At 34.1% G+C, this 24,943-nt stretch overlaps 1 protein-coding gene across 3 annotated transcripts in view; it reads left to right on the forward strand.

Moving 5' to 3' along the window:
- The window catches only part of FSTL5 (follistatin like 5), a 796,843-nt gene that overhangs the window by 695,396 nt on the left and 76,504 nt on the right, over positions 1-24,943 (forward strand). For all 3 annotated transcript variants that reach the window (XM_043566311.1, XM_043566327.1, XM_043566320.1), the window contains exon 13: positions 17,719-17,868. In XM_043566311.1, coding sequence (XP_043422246.1) covers positions 17,719-17,868 — 150 coding nt within the window. The remainder of the gene's footprint in view (positions 1-17,718; positions 17,869-24,943) is intronic.

A 24,943-nucleotide genomic window follows, 5' to 3' on the forward strand; every position in this document is an offset into this window, starting at 1 on the left:
GTGATTATTATAGTCCATATATATGAAATAAAGAGTACAGTAAATAAATTTTTATTTCATATTGTTCTGTTACTTTTTTATTCCTTAGTGTGAGATAAACTTAAATAAGTGGTATATATACACAGGCACTTTCATGATATACAAGTATACGGAGGTAGAAGTAAGAAGAAATTGATCATGTTAAATTTTGAGAATAAAAGCTCATGCAAAGCTATTTTGTTTTGTGTTTAAACACAAGAGAGATACCAATTTCAGAGTGTGTAAGCTACTTGGTGCTACATTTCTAGATTTAAATTTCTAATTATAAAATAATTTCCTGAGCAAATTGTTGCGTATTATGTGAGAAACAGAACCAATATAATTAATACCTGTATCTCTTTATTCTGACTCTATCTCTATATTTATCTCTATCCTTATCTCTGTCTATATGTCTCTGTCTTTATCCCCGATCTTTTTATTTTGTGGAATTGTCTCAGGTGATGGTGGGAGGGTTAGCAAGTCTGAAAACCCTAGGGCAGGACAGTCAACAGGAAATTCAGGTAAAAGTGAATATTGGGATGCTATATATAGTCTGGAGTCTGAAATCCAGATGAAGCCAATAGACCGGCAACTCAGACACAAAATGGTATTGAAGTCTTGAGTCTGAAATATGTACACAGACTAGAAACTCAAGCAGATTTCCATGGGGAAGGCTTGAGGCGGAATTCCTTCTTCTATGGAAAACTCATTCTTAAATCTTAAGGCCTTCAATTGATTGCACGAGGACCACTCACATTATGGGAGGTGATCTGTTTTCCTTAAAGAACAATTGTAAATGTTAATCACCTTTAAACAACTTTATAGCAACAAATAGACTGGTGTTGCCCAAACAGCTAGGTGCCATAGTCTTAGTAATAACCCAGTTAACACACAAAATTAACCATCACATCTTACTATCTCTTAGTCAAGGGACTTATTAAATCCGTGTTTGTATACCCAATATTAGTACAGTGTTTTACCCATGGAGGTAATCAAGCAACATTTGTTAAATGAATTTCATAAAAATTCCATTGTTTAGACAGTTGGGCTATTCATTCTTTTATGCATTCTTTAAGTCTAAACATGTATACATCTAATTTCTTCCTCACCTTAATATTGTTCCTTACTTCAGTTCCCAGAAAACAGTGTTCTTTTCATGTGTTTGTGAAAAAAAATGTTTCATAGAATAATTTATCAATGAATTGTTTCAGGGTACATATAACCTCATGTGTCTATTAATTCAGGATCACATAGTCAAAATATACTGTGAAGATAAGTTGTAGAAGATAGTTTGGAGTTCTACTACAGAAAAAAAAAAAGCTGGTTCTTTGGGAATTTAGAAAATAAATCTCTTGAGTGAGAGTAATGAGTCTTTTGGAGTTTTTTTTTTTTCTTCCATGAAAGGATTAAACATAAATATAACATTTATCAAGTCATTGTTGGTATTAAGAGAATGGAAGCACAATTTCCAATATAACTCATTAACTAATAACATTAAGATGAAAACTGAAATATTGCGAATATAGAATTTTCCATCAAATCTCTCAGAAGATGCCATTTTCTTGCTTTAAATAAAAATTCAATTTTGGTGCAATGTCAGATTACATCGGGTTTCAGCTTTTGATAGTGAGCTGGTCAGGATTCATGCAACATGGTTATACTTTCATTCTCTTTCTTTTTTTCTTTTCTGTTACATAGCCTTACTAGATGATTTGTGCTATATTTATCCTAGTTGTACACATGATTTCATCTCGTCCCCCACAGTATGAACTTCAAGCAAATAGAATTCTAACCCAGAATTATGAATTCAGAATGCAAACTGAAATGGGTTGGAAAAATGTGTAAATTACAGGCTCAAGGATGACAGGATTTTCCAAGATTACCAACCTTTTCACTCTTATGGTTTTCAACTATTTTGTCATCTGTACTCCTTAATACCTTTTAAATTCCATTACTTCTGTGTTTGCTTATTATAGATCTAGCTGCGGTTCCTCACACATACCATGGTGTTACTTATTCTTTCATCGACCCTAGAAGAGCTCAAATGAAAATCACATATATTTTATCCTGCATGGGTCTTATATTTTGAGACACGAAGGTTTAATTACTGGGTTTAATGATAACTAAAATGGTGCTGAACTGCAGAGGAACATACTTTCTACAAGAAGTCTGATATGTATCACCTCTACAATGCCTGTTTTCTAGGTCTGAAATTCCCATCTATGAAAATTACTTTACTTTTACGAACAAATACTATTAGTACTCTATTGAAATGGAATTGGTATATAGGAACAGATTGTCTATAGCATTCAGAATATTTAGATATTAAGAAATTGATGCTGAAATTAGAAATAGGGAAACACAGCAGGTGCACATTTCTTTCTCCGTTGGTGTTGTCTCTGGCCTCAAGCACTGCTGCCTTCAGGGCATTTATCCGTTCCATTAGTTACACCTCCAAATTTCCCTTTTCAGCGTTTCTTTCTGTTTCTAACCCAATTACTACTTCTCCAAACTCTGTCCACAAAAATATTTGTTAAATCATCAGCTCCTTTATATGATGCAGACCATTCATTTCCCCACGAAGCCATTGAGCATCCTTTTGAATTCAAGGGCACTGTAGACTTCAGAAAGAACTGTTTCTCCATTTATTCTTTTCTCAATGGGCCTCCATTCAAACATGGCTTATAGTGAAAAGAGTTCTAGAATGCTGAAGATTTAAGCTTTTCTCCCTTTGTGGTTGCAGTGATGTCCTGCAAAGAGCTTCTTATAGAAAGTAATACAAACTACCTCTATTTCTTAGTAGATTCCTCTGTAGATGTTAAAAGAAGTAAATATATGAAATCTTTGAAACCCTAGACTTAAAGAGGCCTTCTAATTGTCCAATAAAAAACACATTATTTTAAAAAATCTTGTATTGTGCTTCTATTAGACTGTAAGTATGTAAGCCTAACATTGGGAGAACAACAGTGGGAAATATGTAAATTGTGCAATAACATTTTAGTGGAGTTGAATAGCAGGTGACTTTATCTAAGAAAGCAGATTAAGTCTCCTTCAAGAATTACTAATGAGAACCAGCCAAGTTACCTGGATAAATATGACCAAAATGATATATGTATCTTAGACAATCATTTGCCATCATTATGGAACATTTTATTCAGGAGAAATAAGAACTCATTATAATATAAAGTACATTCTATGCACTTCAGAAAGAAATGAGTTCATAGCAATTTAATTTTCTCGATGGAAATTTCCTAAGGATAAAATTGAAGAGTTTTGTAAGAAATTATTCAGGAGTTCCTGGGTGGCTCAGTTGGTTAAGCGTCCGACTCTTGATATTGGCTCAGGTCACGATCTCATGGTTGTGAGATGGAGTCCTTTGTTGGACTCTGCACTGGGCATGGAGCCTGCTTGGAATTTCCTCTCTCTCTCTCTCTCTTTCTCTCTCTGTATCCCCCACATGTGTGCTCTCTCCCTCTTTCTCAAAATTAATAAACACTTAAACTATTTAAAAATTATTAATACAAATGTCTTTAAACATGAAACCTTTTTACTTCAGATTTATGAAATCACATAAATATGTCTTTTACAGATTTTAAACTATAGTTCTGGCCTAAGATTTAGTTTTATTCACAAGAAAGGTACCTAGTCTTTATTTTATTTTTATTTTTATTTTCCCAAAGGAATGATTTGCATGGTAAAATAAAATGATGCAAAAAAAGCTTAGAGAAAAAGTAGTATTTTTTTTCTTCATGCTTCCCTATTCCCAGTCCCACTGCAGGGAATCAATTTCATTTACTCACTTTAAGGAGTGTGCAGTATCTCTTGAATTATGAATTAGATATTTCCTGTTGGTGTTTCTTTATGAACGATGACAATTTTGCTCACATAATTCCTAACATTTCTCTCTCTGAGTATGTTGAACATTATGTAATTATTTTAAAGCTTTTGTGGATTAGATTTAAAATTTTAATGGTTTGTTTAAATCTTAGTTCTTATTTTTCTTGAAATTTCCTAAAATTTCTATGTAACTTTAATTTCCCAAGTTCTTGCTTGATATTTTATTGTTTACATTTTATGCTTCAAACATAGTTGTCAAAGTTGCAACTTAATACCAAAGGCTAGTCATTTTCTCTAATATCATTTTCATATTTCAGATAGGTCATAAATCTCAGTTTGAATAATTTGAGAGGTGGTGTAGGAGGAAAAACAATACAGTAAATTAATGTCCTCAATTTTATTTTATTAAGTGTTTGAATTGTGAAGAATTAAAAATATTGCTGAAAGCACTTAGAGAGACAGTATGCATTTCTTTATATACTTATCATATAATGATTTTATATGTTTCCTACACGGAAATTGGAGATACAACTATATAATAAGAATTAAAAGAAGACAAAACTTAAAGCTCAAATTATTGTTTATCTCTTAACTATTTAAGCTACTAATTTATTGCCTATTAAAACTCCTTTTTCTTTATAATTTAGTAATTTTTCTTCAAGATTTTATTAAAGCAGTTTTAGACAACATGTTACAGATTGCTCAGTAAATTAAAGACAAACCCAAAGCACACCTAGGGCTTGCCAAACAGCATGGCAATCATTCCATTCCCTTTTTAAATCTCATCTCTGAAGTGCTAAAGAAAATGGAACACGAGCCACTACGGAGGGGCTTAACTACTGGCAGTCTAAGTTGCCTGAAATCACCGCCAAAGTGTTTCTCGTTTCAAGAACTGGATCCATTTACGGGTCTATCTTACGTGTGCTTCCTTCCATCCTGAAAAAGACCACAGCAGTCGCTCCTATCTCATTTCTATTTTAAGATGAAAAACGTACTTCTATGATAAGAGCAGAAGAAAACGAGCTTAGTATATTTAAAAACCTATACACTAGTACCATTTTCATTGAAAAATAGTAACTTTTAATGAGTAAGTCATGGGGGTAAAAGAGGCAGCAGAGGGAATATAGTCAATGGTATCAGAATAGCATTGTGTGGTCACAGATAGTAGATCCACTTGTGGTGAGCACAGCAGAAAGTATGGACATTTCGAGTCAGGGCATTGTCCACCTGATGCTACAGTAACACTGTGTATCCATTGACTTCAATTAAAAAAAAAAAGGAACTCTTTAATGTATAATTTTCAGCATATAGTTATCTACTAATATAATTTCATAAACATTTACTTTACTGTTGATTGCTCCCTGTTGAAATTATTTAGAAAAATTAGAAATGTAATAAAATAATAGCATATCGGATTAGGTGATCTGTACACATTGAAATATTTTTAAATGTTTATATTTGAGAGAGAGAGAGAGACAGATCACACATGGGGGAGGGGCAGAGAGAAAGGGAGACACAGAATCAGAAGCAGCCTCCAGGCTCTGAGCTGTCAGCACAGAGCCTGACATGCGGCTCGAACCCAAGAACTTCAAGATCATGACCTGAGACAAAATCAGACGCTCAACCAACTGAGCTACCCAGTCGCCCCATTCTGTATACATTTTGAAGGATTCACATAGAACTAACTTACAGAGGCAGTTTTGGTGAATTCTCACTCAATACTGTCTTCATGTTATCACCCAAGAAGTTTTTTGAACTGGAGAGTGTGGCAGAACTCTTATGTAATTCAGCAGTAAAAAGGAGACAAGACAAAATATAGTTCTGTAGGAAATATAATAAAGAAAATGTACTTTTGGTTTGTATCCCCTTATAAAGAAGGTTGGTGCAGAGATAAATTATTTTAACATAACATTTATTTCTAAAGGTTTACAAAATATAACTTAAAAATGGGCCTATTTTCATGGTTTTTCTTTAACTGATATAAACAAAGCAAAATACATAAGTGCATAAATTATTTGACCAATATCCTTTCACTGCATACCTGTAAGAAATAGAATGTAAAGTCATTTGCAATAATATTTAAACAGTAAATAATATAACACGTGCTAAAATAATTTTTAAAGACTGTTGACCTAAAAGGTAAAATGTAATGGTATTCAATGTAGGCATCCTGATGTGGGACAAGTTTATGTGTGCATTACAGTAAAGTTGAAAAATAGAAATGCATATAGTTATCCTATAAATAGCTTTATAATTTTTGAAGATAAATCTATCACCCTTCAGAATAATTTGCTTCAGTAAATAGTAGTCTTGCAAAAATGATCACGCCTGTCTTCCACATAAGGCACTTCTGTGCTAGACAATATGGAAAGATGGAAGGACTCGATCAAAATGACATGTCGCCATCTGCATTGTGAGATTATGTGCTGCAAAAAAAGTTCAATTCCTAAATGATATTACACTCTATTGAAACAAGTGTAGATAGTTCAACAAGTATAAATTAGCTCTATTTATGCTTTCTTTTTCAATTTATACTTTTATGTCAACATTTAAAAATTTTTTTAATGTTTTTATTTATTTTTGAAAGAAAGAGAGAGACAGAGAACAAGCAGGGGAGGGGCAGGGAGAGAGGGAGACACAGAATCTGAAGCAGGCTCCAAGCTGTCAGCACAGAGCCCGATGCGGGGCTCAAACTCACAAGCTTTGAGATCATGACTTTAGCCAAAGTCAGATGCTTAACCAACTGAGCCACCCAGGGACTCCTTTGTCAACATTTTTAAAAATAGTTACAAGGCAAAGTAAGCTATTCACAAGGACAGATTACATATGTATATTTAAAAAAGATAATCACTAAAACCCATCTTGATCCTAAACTAATGTTTTGAAACAAAAAATTGAAAAATGGGCATTATCAAATTTCATGTGTCACTACTAAAAAAAAGAAAAGAGAGAGAGATGAACATTTAAATAAGGAAAGGACACCTTAGAACCTTAGATTGTTTTTGATATCCCATCTCATTTAAATTGTTTAGCTCTTTCCTTAAAAGTTTAACTTCGATTCATCTATATCCTGTGGACTTTAACGATAAGAAATAACTTAATGTACTCCATTTTAATAGAAGAATTTCAAAGCATTAAGGTAAATAATCCAAACTGATGCATTTACAATGTCTTCTAAAAACCAGCAATTTTATTTTGACAGATTGCACTTCTCCATGCTCCTATCATATTACTTAAAGCAATTATAGATTTTGAAATAAATAATACCTGTGAAGTGGATAATCAGGAAGGCAAAGGAAATGAACTCCTTAATTTGTACCGACGTTAAAAAAATGTAAGTTTAGTTTTGGGAGCTGTGTTTTAAAGGGACATTAACAAATTTTCTTTAACATTGGAAGGACTTTTATGTAAAGTGTAGGAGAGAATATATTGCTTCAAAATGGAAGAACTAAATCAAATGATGGAAAGCTATAAGGAGACAGATCTATGCTCTCAAGCCAAAATTTAAAAGTGTACATTATAAAGAAGCCTCCCTTTTTTCTAAATTAAAAAGAAAGAAAGAAAAAAAATACTAGATATCCAGCTGTCAGAAAAATTGTAAAATTGTGGAATGGAAATGTGTATATTTGGCATTTAAACAAATATTCATCTTTTTAATAATGAATCTACTAATCGGTAGTTGGAAAGGACCATTTGAACAAGTATTCTCTATTTCCACTTAAAGACACTCAAGTACAGAGGTGCCTGGGTGGCTCACTTGGTTAAGTGTCTGACTTCAGTTCAGGTCATGATCTCAGTTTGTGGGTTCAAGCCCATTGTCAGGCTCTGTACTGACAGCTGTAGCCTGCTTTAGATTCTGTGTCTCCCTCTCTCTCTGCTCCTCCCCCACTCACATTCTGTCTCACTCTCAGAAATAAAATACAAACATTGAAACTTTTTTTAACAAAAAAATTAAAAGAAATTATAAAATGTATTTGAAAGAAGTAAGCCCCATTTCCCATGATATTCATTAGTGTTCATAATGATGTCACTATTATAATGAGTTTTTCATTATTTTAAAGAAAAGTTTACACACTATAGCCCAGCTTGGTTGTTTTCATTCATTCTTTCTTTCTTTTCTTGTTTCTTCTTTTCTTGTTTTTCTTTTCCTTTCCTCCCTCCTCACTTCTCTTCTCTACTCTCCTCTCTTTTCCTCTCCTCTCCTCTCCTCTCTTCTATTCTCTTTCTGGTCACTTAACTTCATGTGTTATCTGGTAAGGAAAAAAATGTGTTAATCTTATGTTTTTCCCTCTAGCTCACCATTTATTAATTGTGCATTGTAAAACAAAGTCAGGAAAAACTATTATTGCTCCTATACAAATCAAAACTTCATTATGTTAGGGAACAAAATTCAACATAACTAATAATTTAATTTCAACTATCCCCACTACTATTTAATCAAACTATCCACCATAAAACATATTGGCCCATATAATTTATACTTTCTGATATTGATCATAATTGTTCAATTTCTTTAGTGCTTGATATCAGCTTTTGATTCAACTTTTTTGCCAAACTCTATTTACTGGTTCTTCAAGCTAACTTTAAACCTTCAGTTTTTGTATTTAATTTGGTCTCCCGTTATTCAAATGTATGCCTTTCCCAACAGACATTAAGTTCCTGCCCCTGGGATTCTCAGTGCCTACTGGCATCTGGACCAAGCCCTAGCCAGGATTTCAGTTCTTTTACAAGAACCAAGAGAACCAAGACACAAACCATCTAGTCCTACATTTACAAAAGGTCTACAGTTTTCTTCTCTTATGAAGGCATTTGAAGTTTCATACTTTAAAAAAATTTTTTTTTGATTAGTGATTCTTACCTAATGCAATATTTTTATAAACTGGGTAAAATATTTTCCATTTAAGCAGAATAGAAATAATTCAGAAAACTTTGGATTTTTTTCTTTTTTGAAAACAGTTGACAAAATTTTAATTTCATGTCTTCAACCTACAGATGAAATGTGACAGGTGAAGTGATTTGCTCAATGTCACAGAACTTACAAATGATAAAGGGAAAAAAAATCTCTCGAATAATTCTATCTATGCATCAACTATTCCATACTTAAATAACTCTCTGAAATTCTTAAATATTCACAGTGACTTCTCTCCAAAACACTATGAAAAAGTGAAAAAATATCATATGCAAAATATGTAGACTATTTTAGTTTCATGAAATATAACCCATAGGAAATTTTCTATATGAAAATAGCAGGTAACATTATGGATCACTTAACCTTTTCAAGCATTATTTTATTTAATGTACATAATAATCCTATGTGATACATAATATTGTTATACCACTGAGATAAACAAGAGCCAAGAAGAATATTTACACAGTTAATATGAGTGTATTACCTCTAGGTCTGGTTGACCTCAAAGTCTGTTTTCAAAACCTCTCTAATTCACTGTCTCTAAAGAGATACTGATTCTCAATTTATAACTGTAATGTTATCAGCTCCATTTTTATTGTAACACTAAAAAACATAAATACATCCTTTTTATATTAAAAGAAAGGATGGAAATTTTTGTAATGCGGTCTTTGTACTTTTAATATACTAGAATCAAAATCATGCTATATGACAGTTTTCTAAGGCCAAATTAAGGCAAATGACCTCCTACATTTCTCTGACTACCTGTGCTTTGACTAGTATGAGCTAGACTGTTTATGACACTTTAATAAATGAAATGGCAAATAGAATTAGATAAATTGAATATACATAATTATAGAAAAAGTTGTATTGCTCAGGTTATAAATAGTGATTTCAATTAAAAATTGATAAAAGTACTTAAACTTCATGGTCTTTTTAAAAAGTGGTCCAACAGGGAGATAGCCATTGATATTAATTTAAATTAATACATTTTTGTAAGATCTCTTTTTTTAATATCACTAAGCAAGATCAACAGAATACATTATATTCAGTGTATTAAAAAAAAAGCTTAACCTTGATTATAGATATTTTCATGTTATGAAAACTATCCTAGGAATCCCAACCTAAACAGTACAAAAGAACCTTTGTTTCATTTGTTTTGATTCACGATAAACTGAACAAATCCTCATTGGAAATAATTATTTACAGTCTATTGATAAAGTGAACACTATTTTTTCAAGTATTTTATTATTCATTTTTCTATATATCTCAGTTGACTCAGATGATGACAGTCGGGATTTAAAAAAAAATCTCAAATCAACACTTCTTAAACTATTTGTGGGGGGAAAGAATCACTTTGATTTTTGCTCAATTTTTCTTTTTCTTTTTTTTTTTAACCAGTAGGTATTTTTCATCCCAAGAAATCCTCCAGGCAACTTTGACACACCCAGACTGGTCTAAATTCTGTTTAAAGAGATAAGTCTACTAGTCATATGAGCACATGGCTATTATGGCAATGCCAAATTGCTGCAAAAGATTCCAAATATATTTTAAACATATATTTACTGAAGAAATATTGTATCTTTGCTATTATGTTTGGAAAATGTAAAAATATAGGAATAGCAAAGGCTAACATTTTAATTAAGATGATAGTACATGGTTATATGCCAAACTATGTGATACAAAATATAAAAGCTATGGAACTTGAGACAAGAAGGAAATCAGTAAGACCTATAGTAGTTAGGGATAAGTTCACTGGAAATATTAGAAATATGACTGCCAAATGTAGATTGAAAAGAATTTGATTAATACAAGGTATGGTGTGCTTTTTAGTAGCTATGGAAAATCATTGGTGTTTATGAAGTTTTGGTGGGAATATTCTAGCTAGGGAACAGACTGTTTATTGCAGGTAAATGAAGATTACAGTTACACATTTTCAGTAAGATTTTTAAAATTTCTTTCTTTCATTTTTTTTTCTATTTGCAAGGTCCCTCAACTCCCCACAATTCTTTTTTTTAATACATTTTATTTTATTTTATTTTATTTTATTTTATTTTTTTAAATTTTTTTTCAACGTTTATTTATTTTTGGGACAGAGAGAGACAGAGCATGAACGGGGGAGGGGCAGAGAGAGAGGGAGACACAGAATCAGAAACAGGCTCCAGGCTCTGAGCCATCAGCCCAGAGCCCGACGCGGGGCTCGAACTCACGGACCGCGAGATCGTGACCTGGCTGAAGTCGGACGCTTAACCGACTGGGCCACCCAGGCGCCCCTCCCCACAATTCTTAATTACTGCCAGGGGAGGAAACTCTCTTGCCAGTCTTAGGAACATGACTGGTAGAGAAGCAGAAAAATTAAACAATGCAGAACTACTAAAATCAATTTATTTTTAATAACTAGTGACCACATCAGCAAGAGAACCAGGTCTGCAATATATCAATAAATTTTCAAACTTAAATGCTACATGTTGATCAAAACGTCAAATTCTCTTTCTCTCATTCTTTGACTTAATACAAAATTCTAGTAATTCAGTACTTACCTAAGAGTGTCTATATACCACCCTTGGGTGAATCCAATGCCTAAATTTGGTATATCCATCTTAGATCACCTTATATGTTACATGCTTATTTCTGCCTTTTTAAATAATATAATATAATGCCAGTTTATTTTTATTCACAGCTCTGTATATTACATGACGCCTTTATAATCCAAATTATGCAAAAGATCAGATATTCACTTTTCTGTATATCTCAGAGAATTCTAACCTATTTGTATTTAATTAGCTTGCCTTTTGTGTTTTGTTTCCTTTGCTCCTAGTCCTGACATTCCTTAGATTATTGTCTACTTTTAAACAAGATATTTTACATATCAACTATACTTACATTTGTATGTGGGCCTACACATGATTATTATTGTTAATTGTACTCTGTTATTTTGCTACTCAATAGCCTTTCTTTTATTTTATAAAATTACTTAGTTTTTTAAAGTTTCCAAATATAAAACAAACCTTATTATCTATCTCTAGATGGATAAGGTTTATCTTTCTATACCATCTGTGTATTTCTCCTTCTCTCTCATATATCTCCCTACCTATCATCTATCTGTAATTTACCTATGTGTGTTCATGTATGTGTACTTCACCCTTTTTATTTTCTATTTAGTTTTGAATCACCTTTAATATAGTACACATTTTTTTTATTATTATGGCGGTATTTCAAGTTGTTCATTTAACAGATTTTTTTTCTGTAAAGAGACTGATAATAGAAGGCCTGGTGGTTGGCAAGGCCACAAATTAATTTCTTTGTGTCATCTGACCATAATTACAATAAAGCAATGAGAATGAATGCACTCTGAGAAGAATTTAATGTAAAGGAAATAAAGCAGAAAACCAAGGTCTGAGGCTTACCTTTTGTGAAATCATAATTAAGGAACATAAGATAAAGAAGTCACTATAAACAGAACTTAATAGGATTTAAATAATAACTAAGATAGGGTTATATCCAAGAATGAGATCAACAACATTTTATTCTACAGAGGTTCAGATAGTAAATATCTTAGGCTTTCCAGTCCACATGATCTTTTTGTCTGCTATTATAGCATGAAAACAGTCATAGACAATATTTAAATAAATGGATGTGGCTGGGTTCTAATAAACCTTTATGCAAATTTGAATCTCATATAATATTTACATGTCACAAAATAGTATTCTTCTTTTATTGTCAACCACTAAAAAATGCAAAAAAAAAAAATGTTCTTAGCTGTTGGGCCACACACCAGAGTAGGAAATGGTATGAATTTGGGCAGTCCCTATCAAAATAACACCAGCATTCTTCGCAGAGCTAGAACAATCTTAAAATTTGTATGGAACCAGGAAAGACCCTGAATAGCCAAAACAATCTTGAAAAAGAAAACCAAAGCTGGAGCATCACAATCCCGGATTTCAGGTGGTATTACAAAGCTGTAATCATCAAGACAGTATGGTTCTGGCATAGAAACAGACACTCAGATTAATGGAACAGAATAGAGAACCCAGAAATGGACCCACAAATGTATGGCCAACTAATCTGTGACAAAGCAGGAAAGAATATCCATTGGAATAAAGACAGTCTCTTCAGCAAATGGTGCTGGGAAAACTGGACAGCAACACGTAGAAAAAAATGAACCTGGATCACCTTCTTATACCATACACAAAAATAAACTCAAAATGGATGAAATACCTAAATGTAAAATAGGAAGCCATCAAAATCCTCGAGGAGAAAGCAGGCAAAAACCTCTTTGACCTTGGCCGCAGCAACTTCTGACTCAACACATTTCCGGAGGCAAGGGAAACAAAAGCAAAAATGAACTATTGGGACCTCATCAAAATAAAAAGCTTCTGCACAGTGAAGGAAACAATCAGGAAAACTAAAAGGCAACTGACAGAATGGGAGAAGATATTTGCAAATGACAAATCAGATAAAGGGTTAGTATGTAAAATCTATAAAGAACTTATCAAACTCAACACCCAAAAAACAAATAATCCAGTGAAGAAATGGGCAAAGGCATGAATATACACTTCTCCAAAGGAGACATCCAGATGGCCAACTGACACATGAAAAAATGCTCAACATCATTCATTGTCAGAGAAATACAAATCAAAACCACAATATCACTTCACACCTGTCAGAATGGCTATAATTGACAGATGTTGGCGAGGATGCGGAGAAAGAGGATCTCTTTTGCACTGCTGATGGGAATGCAAACTGTTGCAGCCACTCTGAAAAACAGTGTGGAGATTCCTCAAAAAATTAAAAATAGAAGTACTCTGTGACTCAGCAATTGCACTACTAGGTATTTATCCAAGGGATATGGGTGTGCTGTTTTGAAGGGGCACATGCACCCCAATGTTTATAGCAGTACTATCAACAGTAGCCAAAGTATGGAAAGACCCCAAACATCCATCGACAGATAAGTAGATAAAGAAGATGTGGTATATATACAAACAATAGAGTATTACTCAGCAATCAAAAAGAATGAACTCTTGCCATTTGCAAATACATGGATGGAACTAGAGGGTATTATGCTAAGCGAAATTAGTCAAAAACAAATACCATATGACTTCACTCATATGAGAAATTTAAGATACAAAACAGATGAACATAGGGAAGGGAAGAAAAATAATATAAAAACAGGGAGAGGGACAAAGCATAAGAGACTTAAATATAGCGAACAAACAGTGGGTTGCTGGAGGAGCTGTGAGAGGGAGGATGGGCTAAATGGGTAAGGGGCATTAAGGAATCTACTCCTGAAATAATTTTTTGCCGATCTTCACCTTACTTGAATGAAAGAACATTTTAGGAAGAATCAGTGTCTGAATAGCCAAATGATCAGAATTTATGAGCAATTTGAGAGCAGGTGTTCTCTTCTATTCATGATTTTGTTTCCAAACATAGTTTTGTACAATATCTCTTACATAATATGAACTCAATAAATGTTTCCCGACAAAAAGTAAAGAATAATGATTGGAAATTCTGAGGCCACTGGTGATCTTTCCTCTTTTTAAAGAGCTAGGATGATGAAAACCTGTCTGAAGTATGAACAATTTATATTGAAAGGTCAAGAAATGGAAGTAAATTTCGAGGCAGCTTGTTCAGTGTCTGAAGAGAATTGGATGGATGACTGGAAGGGAAAGATGATGAAATCCAATTAATGTTTTCTTATTCTTTGCTTCTTAAATTACAGAGAATGTTCATGCTTGAATACTTGGAGACATAACTAAAATTTCAAATGAAATATAGGGCAGCTCTTTCTGAAGGCAAAAGACAGGTGGACAAATCTATGATTGGAGAGAAGGATGAGAGGAGGGAATAATGACAGACACTTGCTGAGTTGGATGCAAGGAAAATGGAGGTGCTTATGACAAATAACATTTGTCCTTGCCGTAAATAATGGAAGGCATGTTGAGAGGGGGTGTATGAGGAAGAAGAGGAAGGAGAGGTGGGAATTTAAAAATTTGAGGAAAATGTGTTTTTAATAGAGAGTCAATACAATAAATAAAAATGGAAAAGTATAGAAAACAAATGCATATATCCATCTATTTGACCTACTTATGTTTAGAAGTCAGGTATCATCAGCACTGTTTTAATTGTTAAATCCAAACTTTCATCATCGCTAGAAACATGTCCTGTTTGCCTTTAAAGTTTTGGAAGAGAATAATGCATAGACAGGAATTGTGTATTATTAAATGTCAAAATGACCCAAAGGGAAATAGATAAGTTCTAATTATGAATTATGAATTGTCTTTTTATTATTGATGCTCAACCTTATTAGTTCTAATATCTTATTAATTCTTTTTACTCTAAATGGTGGTATACGTTTCTATAAAAAGTGATTTAATTAAACTTCTCAATGTAATTCCTGACAATTTCCCTAATCCGTATGTATTATCTTAATTTTATTTTGCATCTTTGTTTTTTTTTTTGAGGTTTTCTTTTACCTCATTAAATGCCTAAGGCATGTGAAAAAAAATTCCTCTAAAATTCCTATCCCCAGAAATAAATATTAATCTATGTGATCTGAAAAAATAAGAGTGTCGTTGCAAAATGGGACCTAATAGACTCTCATCAGAAATAATGGCATAAAGTGAAGCAAGGAAAACTCAGGGTGGCTGTCAGGAAACTTTTAATGGCTTTGTAAAAATGATTGCGAGGCTGGTCAGGGACATCTTATGGGGACAGCATACAAATAGGAAATAATTCCCAGCAGAGCAGTTTATTTTACTGTTGAATAGTTCTGTAGAAAACAAAGGGGTGGAAATTGCTCCTGGTTCAGCAGTTGTTCCGCTAACAGTGATGTGTCGGGTCACTCACACTTCCTATTATTCTGGCAGATTTTCTTGGTAGCTTTTACACAACAGCAAAGAATTTGTAAACAATTTCCCAAATTCAGAGCCTTTCATCAATCTTAGATCCCACTTTCTTCCCACATCTTCATGCTTCTCAAGTACTTACTTTATATAGTGCTTGATTCTCACAAAATAGGTTCCTGTCAAAGATTATTTAATATGCTTCTGAAGAAGCATGTTTGGCATAGAAAATAATGTTTCTATTCAAATTCATTTGATGAATGAACTATAGTGGGCATGTGCTGAGGACAGATTTCTGCCTTCAGGTTTGTGATGCCCACTTAAGGGTGTCATGGACATGATTCAGGATGAACCCACTGGTAATCATTTTAGAATGACTGCGGTACATTCTATATAATGAAGTTAATTTCATACCTCCAGAACTACCAGAAGCATATATAGGATTTTTTTTTAAGTTATGTTCTGCAAGCCTGGAACAACCTGTATTGGTTTTTTTGTTTGTTTTTACTTTTTATTTTATTTTTTAAAATCACTCTCATTATATATTCTTGGTGATTTGGCCATACCTGGAAACTTCTGGACTGAATCTTAAAGCTTCTGGACTGAATCTTAAAATCTTAAAAACTAGATCTTAAAATCTAGTGGAACTGCCAGATCCTCCCGCAATCAGATCTGAAGTTGTCTACAGAACAAAAACAGCAGACCACATATTGACCTTCTCATTCCACAGTGCTATGGTTTTTACATTATTTTCTATATGTTATGCAGATAGAAAATCAACCTACTATGTGCTGCCTCAAAAGGATTATATTATTGTGGTATTCATTTTAATTACTAAATGTCACATGTGGTTTATTTCCTGTCAGTATTATCTTTAAATGAAAAGAAATGCTTAGTGGTGATCAGGAAAACCTTGTTAATTTTATTTCATGATTATTAAATACAAATGGTAAATGAAATGTATGATGAAAAAAATTCATTTGAATCAGGGAAGAAGGAGAGTATTCTAGTTTACCTTAAGAGTTACTAACTGGAGTATACAAATCAATAAATTAGACATCAGTAGTCAATGATCATACCAAAATCATAAAACAAATGAAATGCTATAAAGAGTGTTTATCATTACATCATTATCATTATATAAATAAATATCATTTCACATACATTTTGTGTATAGCTCAACAAATCTCTCTTCTTAGCAGTTTTCTAACTGTAGGTAAATTGAGAAAATTACAAACCAAAAAGACCAGTGAATAAAAGAAAAACCTTAAACAAAAATAATGAGCTAAATGACTTTTCTTCCATTTGTGATGTGTCTGCCAGCACTGATCACCAGGGCTTATGTATCCCTTCAACATGCGTTTATTGACAAAATTCAGGAAAGGAGGAAATAGAAGGCATTGTTAACCTCATTTATGGGCATTTAGCACAAGCTATATAATATTCAACCAGAAAGAAGTTGTAGGGTGAAGGGGCAGACAGAATAAAAAGGCTTGGGCAGATTAAAAGATTTTGTAAAATTTGACCTTGATACCAAATTGAAAAATAAAATATAAAATAAGCATTCTGAATACTTGTTATAATTTTTCTAAGACTCTGATTCTCCATGAATTAGAATTAGAAAACTTTCAATCATTTCCAGTGGATTTGGAGGCTTTTGAAAAGACCATAGAGATGCCATGGGGGTAGCCACAGATGCTGTGATGACCTCTAACTATACTTTGGTGTGGCATTTAATGTCTGGTAAAGAAGCTTAGGAGTGGGAGACTTGAGAGAAAACATTGAATTTATTATCTATATCTGAAGTTATTGAGTTATGAATTAGGTAGTAACAAATGAAAGGCCAATGTCCTATTAGAAATAAGTAATTAAGGGCTTGATGAAATTTATATTAGAGGGTTATTCACATTGATTTATTTATGCATTTAATGAGCTTAAATGTGCACTATGTATTGTTTTATTTGATTTAACAGACAACTTTATCTCTCTGTGTATGTATATATTTAACATTTGATGTTGAAAGTAGTAAAGCATCAAATATTAATTTCCTAATGTATCATACCCATGTTATAATTTAAAATATTCATTTTTCCACTATTTTCTAAATTATAGGATGAAGTATGTCCCAAAGCTGAAGGAGATGAAATTCAGAGGTGTGTGTGGGCCTCAGCTGTTAATGTGAAAGACAAGTTCATTTATGTTGCACAGCCAACTTTGGACAGAGTCCTTATCGTTGATGTGCAGTCCCAAAAAGTTGTTCAGGTATGCATGATCCCTGCTTTTTAAGGTGATCTTTAAAAAAAATGTCCTTTTATGTAATTCTTCACCAGGTAACTTGTACATTGCCATTTGATTGTCTTTGGTAACTTGTTTCATTAATTGGATAACTGGGAACTGTATGCATTTTCTGCAAAGTCTCCTCTCATTCTGCTGCTTGAACTTAATGAATTTAGAAAATAATTAATTTTTCTTATTTTCAGAAATTTGATTCCATAAACACATCATAATACTAACATGACTAGTTCCACAAAAATGAACCTAAGAATTGCTTATTCTGTTTAGAGCAAGAAGAATTCAAATCAGAGGCTAATTAAGGTATTCCTAGTTACTATTCCAGAAACACTATTATCTCTTTATTTTATTCTTTAAAAAAGCCAAAATAATAGTAGACTTTATTAGATGATAGTAGTGTAGTAGGTTTTAGTATAGTAGTAAAACAAGTCAATAGGTGCATAGGTCAATGACAGAGAAAAAAATCCCAATAAAAATTATCATGATCATGGTTACAAAAAAAAACATTCTGGTTTGAGTCCCCAAACGTTTCATGCTCTGCTCCATCCAAAGTTGTTGACCCTAGGCAATCTGTTCGTATTCCACTGCACAACAGCAAATGGGTTGTACTGGATTTGCTTCTAGGTAGTTTGGTTCCAGTGACAGGGCCCTTGACTCATGATCTATTGCTTGACAGCTCAGAGGAAACAAACTTAAAACAGTTTTATTAGGTATATCTAATAATGGATTAATAATTATACATATCTCATAAAGTTATATTTAGAATTAACTCAACTGGGAAGCCTGGGTGGCTGGCTAATGTCATGATATCACAGTTTGTGAATTCAAGCCCAGCGTCGGGCTCTGTGCTGACAGCTCAGAGCCTGGGGCCTGCTTTGGATTCTGTTTCTCCCTCTCTCTCTGGCCCTCCCTGGTCGTGCTCTGACTTTCCGTCTCTCAGAAATAAACATTAAAAATAAAAAAATAAATAAAAGAATTAACTCAATTAATGCATATAAAGCATTTATAGCAGATCTTGGCATATAGAAGTGCTTTATACCTGTTCATTATCAAAGTTTCTGAGAGACACTGTAACCTAACCATTCCTTATATTTAAAGACTTTTTTTTGCATCGATATTGGTTTGAAATAGAATATTGAAGTAGCTATTAGTCCCTCTAATGATTCCTGACTAGAACCACAAAAAGTGGTAATAAGTCCAAAGTTAGGGCTTTTTGTTCTAAGAATCCTTAAGAGCTTCACATGACTTTATCTAATTACCCACCCACCCATCATCCATCCATCCATTCATGCTGTACATATTGATTGCCTACTATGAGATATTTTTGGTATTACAAGTAAAAGAATGAAAAGTGTTTCTATTGAAAAACTCTGGTTAAGGTTACAAATTTACAGTGGGCAATTAGTATAATGGTTTAATTTCTAATAAGATAATGACTGGTATAATCATGAGAAAAAGGAGGCATAACTGTTCTGGTAGAAAACCTATCTAAGGCCTCCAGAGTTACATGATTCTCATATATATAACCAATCAAATGGTTCAGTACCTATTATGAGAATATATATCTTTCTGTATATTTCACCGCTTATGCTTCTGTCTTTGAGACTGCTGGATTTTGAGCAGGTTCATTTTATCTTGATTTCAGCTGTAACAGAGGCCATCAAATTATAGGCATTCAGTATGGGATTATTTACATTCTAAAGCTAGCAGGTTAATGGGGGCACCTGGGTGGCTCAGTCCGTTAAGTCTCCAGCCTCAGCTCAGGTCATGATCTCAAAGCTTGTGAGTTCGAGCCCCACATCGGGCTCTGTGCTGACAGCTTGGAGCCTGGAGCCTGCTTTGGATTCTGTATCTCCCTCTCTTTCTGTCCCTCCCCAGCTCACATTCTGTCTCTCTCAAATAAATAAATGTTAAAAAAATTAAAGCTAGCAGGTTAAAATTAGAAGTATGTTTCAGAAATAATCAAACTGGTCTTTAAATTCAGTCTTCCAACTATAAACCTACACTGACTAAATATGTATTACCTACTAGATCCTCAAAAGTGAGAAAAGCTAACATCACTTATCTTCATATAATCACTATCTTCAGACAGCAATGTAAAATTTTAAATTAATAGAAAATATTGATAATGAAATGTTAATGCAATGGTAAAAGTCACATAAATTATATTATTTTTCATAGTGCCTATAATTACAATGAAATATGAGAATGTAAAATATACTATATAATACTGAATTATTAAAAATAATATTATGATATATCATGATTGTGGAGATTTTTCAGACAAGATTCTAACATTTACGTTTTTATAGGTTAGAAAATTGGGCCCCATCCAAATGAGTCCTCCTTATGATCTTGTTACTAAAATAATAATACTTTATTACTCCTTTTGTTCATTATTCAGAGATAATCATTATGTGTATTTCTGCCACCATAAATAAGTATTGACTGATTTTGAATATGACATAAGTGGAAATATATAGTTCCATTATTTGTATCTGGTTACTTTGCTGTACATTATAATCATAAGATCATTTCATTAAACATAGCTGTAGTGTGATTCTTTTTTTGCTGTAGGGACATTGATTATAGTTAATTATCATTGTTTGTCGATTCTGCATTTGAAAGTTCACCAAATTCATTTAGAACCAAAAAATCAATGCTCATGGTGCTTTTGTGGTCATTCAGGGACATGCGCAGAGTGGTGAAAAATTTGTCACCCAACATATATATTTCTAGCGAAGATTGAACTTGAAGAGACTCTGCCTTCTTGTTTCAGCTTTTATACTGTAAACAAGTCTTCTTTCCATGGTCTATTTAGTACCATGTGTTTTGCATTTTTGTGGTTTTGTGGGCAATTTTCCACTTAAAATGACTCCTAAGCATAGTGTTGAAATGCCCGTGTAAAAAGGCTGTGATGTGCCCAATGGTAAGCTTCATTTAGCCATGAGTTGTAGTACACTTTGGCCATGAGTTCAATGTTAATTAATAAACAATATATATTAAGTAAAGTGTCTTTGAACAGAAACACACATGAAATAAATTTAAGTATTGATTAGTTGATGAAAACCTTTTGACCAGAGGCCCTTAGGAATTGAAGTATGTATTTCCCCTAGGAACAATGGGTTACTATTCAGAAATTCAGTGTTTATGGTAACTTTATAGAAACAATTACCAATAATAATGAAATCAAATGCATCTTAATATACCCGACATTATTTATCCATTAACAGTAGAAAACATAAATTACAGAAGGAGATTCCAGAAAGGAGGTAATATTTTTCAAAATGGGAGTGAAAAAAAGAAAAAAAAAAAAAGAGGAAACAGTATTTAGGTCAAAGTGAGTGATAATAACTGAGAATTTACTGTACTATAATAAAGAATATTATATATATGTGTGTACACATATACACTGTGTATTATTTTTATTTTATAATTTATAAAATAAAATATAGTAAGCCTTCAGATTTAGAAAGGACAATGAAATCTAAATGGAAAAAAAATAAATATCAAAGAAGAATCTTAAAACAGCAGATGAATTACTATGAGAACAGCAGCAATTTTCTCAATAGCAATAATGGACACCAAATGAAAGAGAAACATTATTAAAGGGCTTAGTGGAAATAAAATATATTCTAATATTATAATATGATCAGGGAAAAATAATTTTGAAACCAGAGCATTATTTATTGTGTCAGAGACACAAAAACAGGTATTATCACCAAGATAAACTGAAATAGAACTGAAACTGAAACTGTTTGCTTCAGGAATAAGGAAAATTAACTGATCAGTAAGTTTGATATGATAGTGAGCAAGGTATTTGGTAAATATATGATATATTAAAATACTAACTTTCAGTAATAATTAGGATATCCTCTTAGTTTAAGATTGAAATGTTTAGGGGCACCTGGTTGGCTCAGTCGGTTAAGCGTCTGACTTCAGCTCAGGTCATGATCTCATGGTCTCTGAGTTTGAGCCCCAAGTCATCCAGCTCTGTGCTGACAACTCAGAGCCTGCTTCGATTTCTGTGTCTCCCTCTCTGTCTGCCCCTCCCCCACTCACACTCTGTCTCTCAAAAATAAATTAAAACGTTAAGGAAAAAATTTTTTGAAAAAAAAAGATTGAAATGTTTAAAAGAGTGAAAACACAAGACAAAAACACTGATATGAGTGTTTAAGTACTGTACATAATACGTAAACAGGGAAAGGGATGATTTGTTTGCAATATTTTAAGATTTTTTTGTGTTATTTTGGAATGGGAATAATAACTAATTATCCATACATATGTTAAGTATGCTTATTAATGTTACAAGAACTTATCTTTCAATATTGTGTCTGTCTATTAAAAAATAAAAGGCAATGAAAAACTTACAAATAAATACACTGGGAGAAAAAAGAAATAAGAAAGACAAATAATAAGGATGGAAAATCCCAAATAAATAGAAACAAGTTTAAACAAAATGATAGGATACAACTGAATACATTTATTTTTTGAGGAACTTTCATACTGTTTTCTACAGTGCACAAGAGTTCCTTTTTCTTTTTCCTTTTTTTTTTTTTCAACGTTTATTTATTTTTGGGACGGAGAGAGACAAAGCATGAACGGGGGAGGGGCAGAGAGAGAGGGAGACACAGAATCAGAAACAGGCTCCAGGCTCTGAGCCATCAGCCCAGAGCCCCACGCGGGGCTCGAACTCACGGACTGCGAGATCGTGACCTGGCTGAAGTCGGACGCCCAACCGACTGCGCCACCCAGGCGCCCCAAGAGTTCCTTTTTCTCCCCATCCTCTTCAATACTGATTGTTTCTTGCCTTCTTGATTTTAGCCATTCTAAGGTGATATCTTAGAAAATATTATGTAGATTCCTCAAAAAATTAAAAAATAGAAATATCATATGATCCAATAATTCCACTATTGGTTATCTCCCCAGGAAATATGAAAACACTAACTCAAAAAGATATACTCCTATGTTTATTGCAGCATTTTTTACAATAACAAAGGCATGGAAGCAACCTAAGTGTCCATTGATAGGAATGGATAAGGTAAATGTGATACACAATGTAATATTACAAAGCCATAAGAAAGGATGATATCATGTCATTTGAGACAACATGGATGGACCTAGAGGGTATTATGCTAAGTGAAATAAGTCAGACTGTGAAAAACAAATATGTGTTCACTCATACGTGGAATCTAAAAAAAAATAAACAAACAAAATGAAGAATCATACTATAAATATAGAGAATAGACTGATAATAGCCAGAGAGGTGGAGGGTGGAGGGTTGGGCAAAATACATGAAGGGGAGAGGGAGATACGGGCTTCCAGTTATAGAATGAGTGAGTCACAGGGATAAAACACAGAGCAGAAGGGATACAGTCAGTGATACTGGAATAGCAATGTAATGGGACTATATTTACAGTAGCTATATTTATAGTAAACATAGCATAATGTATAAACTTGTAAAATAACTAAGCTGAAACTTAGTGTAATAATGTGTGTCAGCTATACTCACGTATTAAAAAATAATAAAATAAATAGAAATTTAAAAAAATATGTTCACAATAACAATAACTGAGGATGGACTAATGTAACTCAATGAAAAACAAAAAAGAGACCTGTCAGCCTGAATAATGAAAGCCTAGCCATATGCACATTATGAGATAAGAGATAAAAGAAAAATTGACTTGTAAGGACAGTGCAGATGATGCAGGAAGTATGCTAAAAAAATCAAAAAAGCTCATATAGCTATGTTGGCATCAGATTTTAAAGGAACTTTAAGGCAACAAAGTATTAAGTTAAAGAAAGTTACTTGATAATGATAAAAGGTTTACTTTATTAAGAAAATATAAGACTGGTTGCGGCAAGATGGCGGCTTAGGAGGACGCTGGGCTCACCGCACGTCCTGCTGATCACTTAGATTCCATCTACACCTGCCTAAATAACCCAGAAAACCGCCAGAGGATTAGCAGAACAGAGTCGCCGGAGCCAAACGCAGACGAGAGGCCCACGGAAGAGGGTAGGAAGGGCGGCGAGGCGGTGCGCGCTCCACGGACTGGCGGGAGGGAGCCGGGGCGGAGGGGCGGCTCGCCGGCCAAGCAGAGCCCCCAGTCGGGCTTGCAAAAGCGGAGGGGCCGGGCGGACTGTGTTCCGACAGCAAGCGCGACTTAGCGTCTGGGAGGTCAGAAATTAACAGCTCTGCTCGGAAAGCGGGAAGGCTGGAGGACAAAGGGAGGGAGAGCTGCTGAGCCCCCTGACAACAGAGCTCAGTTTGGTGGGGAACAAAGGCGCTCGCCAGCGCCATTTCCCCCGCCCATCCCCCAGCCGAAATCCCAAAGGGAACCGGTTCCTGCCAGGGAACTTGCTCGCTCCGCGCAAACACCCAACTCTGCGCTTCTGCGGAGCCAAACCTCCGGCAGCGGATCTGACTCCCTCCCGCTGCCACAGGGCCCCTCCTGAAGTGGATCACCTAAGGAGAAGCGATCTAAGCCTGCCCCTCCTACCCCCGAGCACCTTGCCTACCCACTCCAGCTAATACGCCAGATCCCCAGCATCACAAGCCTGGCAGGGTGCAAGTAGCCCAGACGAGCCACACCACCCCACAGTGAATCCCGCCCCTAGGAGAGGGGAAGAGAAGGCACACACCAGTCTGACTGTGGCCCCAGAGGTGGGCTGGGGGCAGACATCAGGTCTGACTGCGGCCCCGCCCACCAACTCCAGGTATACACCACAGCACAGGGGAAGTGCCCTGCAGGTCCTCACAACGCCAGGGACTATCCAAAATGACCAAGCGGAAGAACTCCCCTCAGAAGAATCTCCAGGAAATAACAACAGCTAATGAGCTGATCAAAAAGGATTTAAATAATATAACAGAAAGTGAATTTAGAATAATAGTCATAAAATTAATCGCTGGGCTTGAAAACAGTATACAGGACAGCAGAGAATCTCTTGCTACAGAGATCAAGGGACTAAGGAACAGTCACGAGGAGCTGAAAAACGCTTTAAACGAAATGCATAACAAAATGGAAACCACCACAGCTCAGCTTGA

This window comes from Prionailurus bengalensis, chromosome B1 (genome assembly GCF_016509475.1).
Source record: "Prionailurus bengalensis isolate Pbe53 chromosome B1, Fcat_Pben_1.1_paternal_pri, whole genome shotgun sequence".
NCBI lineage: Eukaryota > Metazoa > Chordata > Mammalia > Carnivora > Felidae > Prionailurus > Prionailurus bengalensis.